Genomic DNA, 12,594 nt, shown 5'->3' on the forward strand with positions numbered 1-12,594 from the left:
AACTATGGGACTGTCCCTTTAAAAACGGAATATCTGGCCACCCTGCCAAGCTCTCACAGTGAGCCCATGTGAGAGCCAGGATTAGAACCCCGTCATGTGCTCTAACCACTAGATACACTTACTCACACAAAAACCAACAATGGTCTGGCAGCACTTTATAGACTCACAAAACATGCAGATGGCAGCATGAGCTTTTGTGGGCACAGCCCACTTCCTCAGATGACCGGAGTTATGAGTAGGGGGGTATGAAAACTCAAAATAAATGGGAGAGGGAAAGAAGGGGGGGGGGGGGGAGAAAAAGAAAAAAAGGAAGGGGTGTGTGAGACGGCATCATTAAGTATCTGGAGAATGGGTACTGAGTCTATATAAAGTGCTACCAGACCATTTGTTGGTTTTTTCTGTAACAGACTAACTCGGCTATTCCCTGGAACTTATTCACAATTCACTCAGATACATGCATAGATTCAAAACAGGTGGCATCCAACTGAGTTTGGGCAATTAAACTGCCTCTGAAATTCTAACCAATGTTTGTGTCGAATGATATCTGATATGTTAATACCTGATATTTCTGCTCTCATTTAAATATGTTTTTATGTTGTTTGTGGTTTGGTTTCAACAGAAAAGGAATTGGCAACCCCGCCACTAGATGGCCTCATTCTTCCTGGAGTGACGAGGCAAAGCATCTTGGAGCTGGCACACCAGTGGGTGGGTGTTTGCTTTGTCCCTCAACAGTAGCATGAGACACACTCTTGTGGAAGTCACTCATCTATTGCTTTCAAGTAATGGCTCATAGTTCCATCTGATCGGCTATGTCTACACTACACGTTTTTGCTGCAGAAAATATGCTAATGAAGGACTCCCGGAGGGGCATAAGGATCTTGCGCAAAAGGTTTTTTTTGCGCAAAATGGAAGCGGCTATACTGCTTCTTTTTGTGCAAAAAACCCTTGGGCAAAAACAAATGGCAGAAAATATGCTAATGATGTAGTGACTTATGGTAATGAGTCCCTCATTAACATATTTTCTGCTGCAAAAACGTGTAATGTAGACAAAGCCATCCAGTAACTCCTTTAAACCAAATAGGAACTGAGGGAGCATGCTTAAATTAAAAAGTCTTGCCCAGCATTTGATCCACACAGCCACATACAGCTTGTTTAATTAATTCCCAGTTTGTATTCCCACATAAAAATCTTCATTAACTTTGTGTTAGAGTTGCCCGACTCCATATCCCACTGATACGATTGGCTTAAAATAAGGAAATAAGCAATTGTTATTCATCACCCCCTCTATAATCTACTCCTCAGCTCCTTATTCCACCACCGATAGCTCGTGTGTCTCCACCTTTATTCTGAACCCGGGTACAGCTTTAAGCCCAGTCATAGGCAGAACGCACTAGTACCTGCATTCTTGCAGATTTCAGTTATGTAATTACCACATAAAAATCAACACCACTTTTCAAACAGTCGCTAATGTTACGTTGTCTGGGATTTCAAGCACACCCTATGGCACTGCAGAGTTAAAAGGGAGTCAGTCATCAAGGCCTTATTGCAGAGATGTTAGACTACAGTCTGCTTACTTAGCCAGCACTCTCCTCTCTCCTACACAAGCCTTTTCTTCTCGTCTACCTATAGACTTGCTACCTGACTGCATATCCCTCCACGTTCCTCTTCGCCCAAAAACAACCCCCATGCTTTCTGCTGGTTAGACTAGCACTGCTGCCTATCAGTGGCATATGCAGAGCACACAGGCTGAATTGTGGGTGGCTCTGATAAGTAAATGAAATGTCCACAAAAATGGAAAAGATTTTCAAAATGTTTATTTTTGTTCTTCTTTGAAAAATTTACCCTCAATCAGGAAGAGAGAAAAGATACTGAGGGATTCCTAGTTCTGCTATGCAGGGTAATATGTGGCCTGTTATCATGTTTACATGCAACATGAATCACTTCCTCCACCTCTGAGATGCAGCTAATTTTTGCATAGGAGGTGGAACTACATGCAAGGAGCAAGTACCCAGTCAGGGCAGGGCATGAAACCGTGTACTCATCCAGCTGGAATTACAGATGGATTTTAGGTGAGCAGAATGTAGTTAGCTTTAGTAGAATTTAGCTAATATAGCTGAAAACAAGTGCTCATGCGCAAAGTGCTAGAAAGTCATCAGTGATCAAAAGCAGGCAGGTCCTCTGTTTTACATCTCACCTACAAGTTCTGCTCCAACTGCACAGTATTTCTGAACATCATGCTGAGGTTCATTGCTAAATTACAGGGGAAAGTGCCACAGCATAGAGATCTCTTTTCCTTGGTGGTCATTCATCTAGCAGCTGCTGACCAGGCCATACCTTCTTAGCCTTCAACTAAAAAAATGACTCGCTGCAATTGAGTTTGTTAAAAATATCATCACTATAATGCAGTATAAGTGTCTAATGCAAGCAAAGTACTATGACCATTAAGAAGCTCTGCCCCGTGTTTGTCTGATCTTCTGGTACAGGGAGAATTTAAAGTGTCTGAGCGATACATCACCATGAGTGATCTGACAGCTGCTTTGGAAGAAAACAGAGTGAAGGAGATGTTTGGTGCGGGGACAGCTTGTGTCGTATGTCCTATTTCTAAAATATTATACAAAGGCAAGGTAAGGAAAGTATTTGTGTTTTTCTTCTACATGTAATTACAGTGTGGCATTGTCTGAGTTCATGGAGAGAGGTACTTTGTCAATATTTTACCTCCTAACTTCTTTCCAAGTGACTGAACACTAGTTGAGGAAAACTGGGTTTTTTCCCCCTAAAATTTCCCTTCGCTCTTTTTTGTGTGTTTAATTTGAAATTTCTGAAGTATAAAAATGGAGGAAATTTTATTTTAAATGGAGGTCAAAAAGTTTCATTCAGATAAAAAAAATTCCAAATTTGAAATGTGTTCACAATAGTGTAGTTAGCATTTCAACCAGCTCTATGACGTGGTTTCCAGTTTGATTCTCTCTTAATAGCCAGTCACAGTTCAGTTAAAATTGGAGAGGAGTAGATTTAAGTTTCTCCAGCATCAAAAACAGGTTATACAGAAAACAAGGCTTTGTTCCACCATGACCACTCTCCTTCCATCCCCTAATATGTCTCTTTTCTAACTCTATCCCAAGACTCACTTGAGCCTTCCACTTACACCAGGCATGATAGCTCTCCTGTAGAGGACAAAGATAGCAGAGACCTGTACATGAGTTGGCATAGCTGTTTCTGTCTTCTGAACAACAGCTGGGATTCCTCCTAGATGGGGGGAATTCTGTAGAGCATTTCTCTGTTTTGTTTAAGTTCACTTTGTGCCGCTTAGGTGGCACAAAGTGAACTTAGCAGATTAGTGAAACTTTGTTCTATTAGTGAAGATAAATAATAGAACAAATAAAATAATGATGTAGAACATGATGCGTCTAATAGGTGGACTCTATCTATTATTATTATCATCCCAATTTTGAAATACAAATGAGAAACATTGAGATATTGACTATTGAAAATAATGGTAAATGTACTTGTTTTGTTTTAATACGTTATATTGTGTAGATAGTAAATAGAATGGTGCTTCTTTAAGTTGATGATCATCCTCCTCAAGCATTACTGATTGAGCAAGAAGGCAAGTGTGGTATATTGATTAGAGCTTGCTTAGACTCCTACAGCAACTGGGTTCTACTCCTGGCTCTACTGCCACTCCTTGAGCCAAGTCACTTAGAAGGGCCTCAATCAACTTTCATTACAGTCAATAGAAGTAGTACGGTTGGTGTCAATGAGAGCTGATCCTTAAGCTTTCTGTATCTCCTATAAAATAGGTATTAATGATTCATACCCACCTGTGTGGTGAGCTTTAATTAATGTTTGTGAAGTGATTTGAGATCCTCAGATTTAAAAAGCATTTATAGATGTATGCCATTGTTGTTGCTGTTGTACATGATAAGCTTCTAGGAATTATTTTCATTTTAATTCCATCCTAGAATTTGAACGTTCCAACTATGGAGAATGGACCGCAGTTAGCAACCCGCTTCCTGAATCAGCTGACTGATATCCAAGTAAGGGGTTCTCTTCTTCAGTGTGATGATATAATGAAAGGGGTGGCACAGACTGAATGAACAGTTTTCAAAAACAGGCCCTAGGAATCAAAATATAGACTCTTTCTTGCACCTATTCTGGCCTTTGAACCATGGTAAAATAACAGCGGTAAGTGATGATACAGGAAGATATTTATCCTATGGCTATGTCTACACTACAAGGTTTTTGCGCAAAAATGGCTTGCGCAAAAATTGGTGGAGCGTCCACACCTCAAGCACGTTTTTGTGCCCCCAAAAATACAGTAAATTGACAGGACGGAGGGCTTTTGCCGGTAGAGTTATTCCTCTCCCCACAAGGAATAACTCCTTCTTGCGCAAAAAAGGTGTGTATGGATGCGCAACAGGAGTTTCTTGCACAAAAAGAGCCTATCAGAAAAAGCACAGCTGATCTGATGGCCATTCTGTGAATGGCAATCAGAACTTTCTAGTGAGAGAGTGTCCATGCAGTGTGGACGCTCTCTTGCACAAAAGCAAATCGCTTTTGCGATGCGCTTTTGAGGTGTGGATGCGCTTTTGTGCAAGAAGTTTTTCTGCAAAAAGTTTCTTGCGCAAAAACCCTGCAGTGTAGACAAAGCCTACATGTCACAGCGAGATGCTGTTTTCCTCCTTAAAAACTTGCCCTCCTACTTTCATCTTGAAACAGAATGATTTTAATACAGGTGTAATACACAGAATTTCTTGTGAAAGATTGATGTTTGTGTCCTTATTACATGACATGGGCCAGGATTATAAAAAGTTATACCTGGTCATTATCCACAAGTTTTGATAAACTAGGCCTACCTGAGATTATTCAGACAACGTGCTGTATTGGGGGACATTTTGCACAAATGCAGTCTCTGCACCATGATACCTAACCTTCAGGAACTCTGGTTTTTATCAACTCAAATTGTGTTTCAATTTTCTACCTGGGTTTCCTTTCTCCTTTGTCAAGGCAAGGGTGTCAAACCCAGCATGATCTGAGATAAACTTCAAAGGGAATGACACCTTCTTTGTCCCTTTAAGTATTGGTAGGGTTTCTCCTTTTTCCTGTTTATCTGCAAACTAACCCAGACTAAAAGTAATCCTCAATAATCATATAGCAAACAACACAATAACAATCAAACTGGTAGATGGAACTTACGATGCTAATAAACTATCACAGGCAATGCCATGTCCTTCATAGGGGTCCTTTTTAGGTCCTTTATATTTTGGTTTTTTAAAAATCCTCTTTTAATTTCGGTGGAATAGTGTTGTTTGCCGTCGGTGGTTGTTGTGTTCTGCTAGACAGTTTCCAAATTCCACCATGGTAGTGTAGAACATTAAATGATTCCCATATATTTGTATGTAGCATGTAAAAGGCTTGTGTATTCTTCTGCATAAGGATGCTGTATGAATTAGACCCTGTTGTCATAGTAGTATCTATATTAAAAGCTCAATTAATTTAGACTACTAATTCATTTTGTGTAGGCCAATTCACAGTGAGTAGACAATAAGGACTTTCAGTCCCAATGATGAGCTCAGCATTTGAACCAGTAACCTAGACTCCATATCCAGTTACTAACTACCACTGCCGTCCAGTTCCCTCATATGCAATATGGGCTAAATTTTCAGATTTCTTTGATTATTTTGTATCCAGAGCTGTTTTCCTGCCACTTAACTGGTTTTTGTAATTCACATTTGTCATGTGCAACAGGATTTAAACAGCTGTTCAGTGGGAATGATGAATTGGAACTTTGTGGGCAGAACTGATTACATTTCTCACGACAGCAGCAAGAGACAGAGAGAACACTGCAATATGCATTTACACTTGTGTCTCTAAAAAGAAAACTGTGATTACTAAAGTTTGATAGAGATTTTAGATTAAATAATTTACTCTATGTATAGCATTGGTGGGGCTGTGAATGAATCAATCACCTAATAGCGTTTTCTATAATAGTTTGACTAAGAGGATTTAAAGATACGGTTCTCTCTGGAAATTGCCTCTGAAATGCCAGTCAATGCTGGCAGTCTCCTTCCTCTCTAAATAAAAAAGCCCTGAACATTTTGACCAGTAGTCCCAAATATTATATACTATTTATGCCTTTCCTCATGAAGATTTGTATTTTTAAGGCAGATACAGTGAAAGCTTCTTCATTTTTAAAGTGTGAATCACAAAGTAATTTGGACTGGATAGGTGGACAGTATCAGGTGACATTATTATTTTTATTAGTGTAGAATTTAAAGGCCACTATTAATCTCAGGGCTCCTCTGGGCTAGGCACTGTACACATTTATAGTGAGAGACAATCCTGCTATACACTCTCAATAGGCAAGCCTGAGAAAATAATGGTAGAGAGGATTGGTTAGATGAGGAAGTATTATTATCCACATTTTACAGATCATAACCTGAGGAGCAGAGATGCTGAGTGACTTACCTAGGTCACACAGGAAGTTTGTGGCATATCCAGAAATGGCCTGATCTACTTAGTCCCAGGACAGGGTCTTAACTGCACCTTTCTAAAATCTGACAATGAACTTAAATGTCTGGCAAAAACTGAATCCATACCAACCCTTTTGGGGAATTTATGAAAGGTAGGAGTGTGATTTCAGGTTTTTTGCACCTCTGCATTTCTTGTTTCTGTACAGGGTGAAGCAGTGTTGTCCGAGTGAGGCTGTTCTTATGAATAGAAGCAGGAGGCACTGGGAGTCTCACATAAGAGCCTGTTTTCATGAGACATCCTGCCTAATTTTTCAGGCTGAGGCGGTTTAGATGCATTCCCAAGGTTTCTGAGGTTTGCTCAGGGTATGTCTATACTACAGCACTAATTCGAACTAACTTAGTTCGAATTAGTTAATTCGAACTAAGCTAATTCGAATTAACGCATCTAGACTTAAAAAGTAGTTCGAATGAGCATTTTGCTGATTCGAAATAGCATGTCCACACTGAGTGGACCCTGAACCGAGGTTAAGGATGGCTGGAAGCAGTGCCGGCAGGGCATCAGATTAGGACTTAGAGCGTGGAGCTCCTGTCTCAGGCTAGCCGAGGGCTGCGCTTAAAGGGACCTGACCTCCACCCCGGACAGACAGTTCTCAGGGGTGCCCTGCTTGCAAAGCAGTCCTGGCTTGGATTGACCAGAGTACCCACACTGGGCACATCACAGCACTCGGCCATCAGCCCGGCTGCACTTGCCGCAGGCTGCCATCCGGAGGGGGGGGGGGGGGGCGGGCGGGTCAATCAAGGAGCTTCAGGAGAGCTTCCACCCCGAGGAGCCCGCAAAGCCAGCCCAGTCCTCCCCATCGGGGGCTCGTACCCCGTTCCTCCCTCACCTCCTTCCACTTACCCCTCCCTAGCCCCCCTTCCTGATGTACAAAATAAAGGACACGTGTGTTCAAAAATAGAAACTCTCTTTATTGAACAAAACTCGGGGAGACTGGGAAAAGGAGGTTGGAGAGGGGAAGAGAGAGGATGGGAGAGGGGAGGGCAACTAAAATGATGAGCGGTTTGGAACAGGTCCCATATGAAGAGAGGCTAAACAGGTCCCATATGAAGAGAGGCTAAAGAGACTGGGACTTTTCAGCTTAGAAAAGAGAAGACTGAGGGGGGGATATGATAGAGGTCTATAAAAGCATGAGTGGTGTGGAGAGGGTGCATAAAGAAAAGTTCTTCATTAGTTCCCATAATAAAAGGACTAGAGGACACGAAGTGAAACGAATGGGTAGCAGGCTTCAAACTAATAAAAGAAAGTTCTTCTTCACAAAGCAAATACTCAACCTGTGGAACTCCTTGCTGCAGGAGGCTGTGAAGGCTAGAACTAGAACAGAGTTTAAAGAGAAGTTAGATAAATTCATGGAGGTTGGATCCATGGAGTGGTATTAGCCAGGGGGTAGAAATGGTGTCCCTGGCCTCTGTTTGTAGAAGGCTGGAGATGGATGGCACGAAACAAATGGCTTGGTCATTGTCTTCAGTCCATCCTCTCCAGGGTACCTAGTGTTGGCCGTTGTTGACAGACAGCACTGCACTGGTTGGTTAAACTGGCACAATGGCTGGTTTTTCAATGCCAGAGAAGCAAGAAACACCCAATGGTGGGGATAGGGAACTGACCTGGAAATGTCAGGAATGGAGCCCCCTGCTTTTTGATCATGATATAACATGTTCTGTCAGCTCTGCTGCAAACCTGTGTTCAGGGATTGCAGAATTAGCAAAAAGAAGAGATATCCCCAAGAGACTGCTAGAAGGCATGGTGAGGTTGTGTTGTACAGATAGAATCATAGAATCATAGGACTGGAAGGGACCTCGAGATGTCATCAAGTCCAGCCCCCAGCCCTCAAGGCAGGACCAAGCTCCGTCTACACCATCCCTGACAGATGTCTATCTAACCTGTTCTTAAATATCTCCAGAGAGGGAGATTCCACCACCTCCCTTGGCAATTTATTCCAATATTTGACCACCCTGACAGTTAGGAATTTTTTCCTAATGTCCAATCTAAACCTCCCTTGCTGCACTTTAAGCCCATTACTCCTTGTCCTGTCCTCAGAAACCAAGAGGAACAAATTTTCTCCTTCCTCCTTGTGACACCCTTTTAGATATTTGAAAACCGCTATCATGTCCCCCCTTAATCTTCTTTTTTCCAAACTAAACAAGCCCAGTTCATGAAGCCTGGCTTCATAGGTCATGTTCTCTAGACCTTTAATCATTCTTGTCGCTCTTCTCTGTACCCTTTCCAATTTCTCCACATCTTTCTTGAAATGTGGTGCCCAGAACTGGACACAGTACTCCAGCTGAGGCCTAACTAGTGCAGAGTAGAGCGGCAGAATGACTTCACGAGTTTTGCTTACAACACACCTGTTGATACAACCTAGAATCATATTTGCTTTTTTTGCAACATCTTCACACTGTTGACTCATATTCAACTTGTGGTCGACTATGACCCCTAGATCTCTTTCCGCCATGCTCCTTCCTAGACAGTCGCTTCCCATCTTGTATGTATGGAACTGATTGTTCCTTCCTAAGTGGAGCACTTTGCATTTCTCTTTATTAAACTTCATCCTGTTTACCTCTGACCATTTCTCTAACTTGCTAAGGTCATTTTGAATTATGTCCCTATCCTCCAAAGAAGTTGCAACCCCACCCAGTTTGGTATCATCTGCAAACTTAATAAGCGTACTCTCTATCCCAATCTACATCATTGATGAAGATATTGAACAGTATGGGTCCCAAAACAGACCCTTGCGGAACTCCACTTGTTATCCCTTTCCAACAGGATTTAGCACCGTTAACAACAACTCTCTGACTACGGTTATCCAGCCAATTATGCACCCACCTTATCGTGGCCCTATCTAAGTTATATTTGCCTAGTTTATCAATAAGAATATCATGCGAGACCGTATCAAATGCCTTACTAAAGTCTAGGTATATGACATCCACCGCTTCTCCCTTATCCACAAGGCTCGTTATCCTATCAAAGAAAGCTATCAGATTAGTTTGGCATGACTTGTTCTTCACAAACCCATGCTGGCTATTCCCTATCACTTTATTACCTTCCAAGTGTTTGCATATGATTTCCTTAATTCCCTGCTCCATTACCTTCCCTGGGACAGACGTTAAACTGACCGGTCTGTAGTTTCCTGGGTTGTTCTTATTCCCCTTTTTATAGATGGGCACAATATTTGCCCTTTTCCAGTCTTCTGGAATCTCCCCTGTCTTCCATGATTTTTCAAAGATCATAGCTAAAGGCTCAGATACCTCCTCTATCAACTCCTTGAGTATCCTGGGATGCATTTCATCAGGACCTGGTGACTTGCTGACATCTAACTTTCCTAAGTGATTTTTAACTTGTTCTTTGTGTATCCTATCTTCTAAACTTACCCTCTCTCTGCTTGTATTCACTATGTTAGGCACACCTCCAGACTTCTCGGTGAAGACCGAAACAAAGAAGTCATTGAGCATCTCCACCATTTCCAAGTTTCCTGTTACTGCTTCTCCCTCCTCACTGAGCAGTGGGCCTACCCTGTCCTTGGTCTTCCTCTTGCTTTTAATGTATTTATAAAAGGTCTTCTTGTTTCCCTTTATGCCTGTATCTAGTTTGATCTCATTTTGTGCCTTTGCCTTTCTAATCTTGCCCCTGCATTCCCGTGTTGCTTGCCTATATTCATCCTTTGTTATTTGTCCTAGTTTCCATTTTTTATAGGACTCCTTTTTTATTTTGAGATCGTGCAAGATCTCCTTGTTAAGCCAAGCTGGTCTTTTGCCATATTTTCTATCTTTCCTACACAGCGGAATTGTTTGCTTTTGGGCCCTTAACAACGTCCCTTTGAAATACTTCCAACTCTCCTGAGTTGATTTTCCCTTCAGTCTTGCTTCCCATGGGACCTTACCTACAAGTTCTCTGAGCTTATCAAAATCTGCCTTCCTGAAATCCATTACCTCAATTGTGCTGGTCTCCCTTCTACCTTTCCTTAAGATCATGAACTCTATTATTTCATGATCACTGTCCCCCATACTGTCTTCCACTTTCAAGTTCTCAACTAGTTCCTCCCTATTTGTTAAAATCAAATCCAGAACAGCTTCTCCTCTAGTAGCTTTTTCAACCTTCTGAAACAGAAAGTTGTCTCCAATGCAGTCCAGAAACGTATTGGATAGCCTGTGCCCCGCTGTGTTAGTTTCCCAACATATGTCTGGATAGTTGAAGTCCCCCCCATCACCACCAAATCTTGGGCTTTGGATAGTTTTGTTAATTGTTTAAAAAAGGCCTCATCCACCTCTTCCTCCTGGCTAGGTGGCCTGTAGTAGACTCCTAGCATGACATCACCCTCATTTTTTACCCCTTTTAGCTTAACCCAGAGACTCTCTACACAGCTATCTCCTACGTTCATCTCCACTTCAGTCCAAGTGTGTACATTTTTAATATACAAGGCAACCCCTCCTCCCTTTTTTCCCTGTCTGTCCTTCCTGAGCAAGCCGTACCCTTCCATACCAACATTCCAATCATGCGTCCCATCCCACCAGGTTTCTGTAATACCAATGATATCATAGTTGTATTTATTTGTTAGCAATTCCAGTTCTTCCTGCTTATTACCCATACTTCTCGCATTTGTATATAGGCATCTAAGGTACTGATTTGATCTTGCCTCCCTGTTGTGCCCTGACCCTCCTTTCTCCTTGCCATTATAGGCCGCAGTCCCCCCCATTTCCAACCCATCTCCCAGTCCCGCACATTCAGCACTTACCTGTGGGCTTTGCTCACCTGTCCCCGTTGAACCTAGTTTAAAGCCCTCCTCACAAGGTTAGCCAGTCTGTGTCCAAACAAGGCCTTCCCGCTCCTGGAAAGGTGAACTCCATCTCTGCCAAGCAGTCCTTCCTGGAAGAGCACCCCATGGTCAATAGCTGCCTCATCACTTGCCTTCCAAGATAGCACTCCCAAATGCAGGTTTTTTTAATTGAACACAGCATCAAGCCAAGTGCTTTTCTCTTCTTGGAAACTGATCTTTTAGATTGCTTTTCTGCCCTAAGGTTTGTCTCCATTTCCACATGTATACTGGGGAGAGGTAGATGTGGCAGATGGTGCCTTCCATATGCAGATGCCACTCAGCTTTCTTTTGTCCTTTTAGTCTGACCCATATGTGAAATCTAGAGGTAGCCAGAGGCAAAAGCACTGAATTGAGGTCTGGGTTCCATTTCTGAGTCTGTCACAGTTCCCTTTGTGACTTTGGGCAAGCTCTTTTATTACTATGCCTCCTCTCCTATCTGTAAAACGAGGGTATTACTTGCCAGGTGTGTCTGTTTAGACTGTAGACCTCTCACAGCAGGGATTGTCTCAGACTATGTTTACATAGCACCTAGCACTGTGTGGCTCTGATCTCAGGCTTCTAAGTGACACTGTAATATATATAATAGTTGAGTTGATGTGTCTGATATTTCAGATTAGACTTTACTTCCACCTGTCCTCTTAACCACAGTCCCACATCATTTACTGATTTCCTTTGTCTCTGCTTGTACTGCTGTTTCACTCTAGCAAGGGTATGCTGTTACTATTGTGGTATACTTGACCCATTAGTCAAAAGTCAAAGGCCTCACATTCCAGAGGTAAACAAAAGTCCAAACCCAAAACAATCTTCAGCCCTCTTAGGCTCCAGTAGTCTCTTTTCTTGGTTCTTCCAAGGGCTAATTTATATACCTGTAGTCCTTTCTCCATCCAGGCCCACTCTGGTCTCTCTCACTGGTGATGTAGAAGTGGAAAGGGAGCTTCACAGTCATAAATGGCCCTGCCAGTCTAAACTCTGAACAGTTCCTTGTCCCATTGTTGCAGAGAGTTTCCATATCGTCTCTCAGGAGGATCCAGTCACCCAGGGTACGTCTAGACTACAGGCTTCTGTCGACAAAGAGCGTCTAGACTACATTGAGTTCTGTCGACAAAGCAAGCTGCTTTGTCGACATGGTAGTGTGGACGCAAAGGACAGTTTACATGCAATAACACCTTCTGTCAACAGAAACTCTGTCGACAGAAGGCGTTATGCCTCGTAAAATGAGGTTTACCAGCGTCGACAAAACTGCTGAGTTCTGT

The 12,594-nt window shown here is 42.3% G+C and overlaps 1 protein-coding gene across 2 annotated transcripts in view; it reads left to right on the forward strand.

Annotated features, from left to right (window-relative positions):
* Positions 1–12,594, forward strand: part of BCAT1 (branched chain amino acid transaminase 1) — a 102,713-nt gene that overhangs the window by 78,967 nt on the left and 11,152 nt on the right. For both annotated transcript variants that reach the window (XM_006121274.4, XM_006121273.5), the window contains exons 8-10: positions 620–705; positions 2,484–2,624; positions 3,963–4,037. In XM_006121274.4, the coding sequence (XP_006121336.3) occupies positions 620–705; positions 2,484–2,624; positions 3,963–4,037 (302 nt within the window). The remainder of the gene's footprint in view (positions 1–619; positions 706–2,483; positions 2,625–3,962; positions 4,038–12,594) is intronic.

Source organism: Pelodiscus sinensis, chromosome 1 (genome assembly GCF_052426305.1).
Source record: "Pelodiscus sinensis isolate ZL-2025 chromosome 1, ASM5242630v1, whole genome shotgun sequence".
In the NCBI taxonomy this organism is placed as follows: Eukaryota; Metazoa; Chordata; order Testudines; family Trionychidae; genus Pelodiscus; species Pelodiscus sinensis.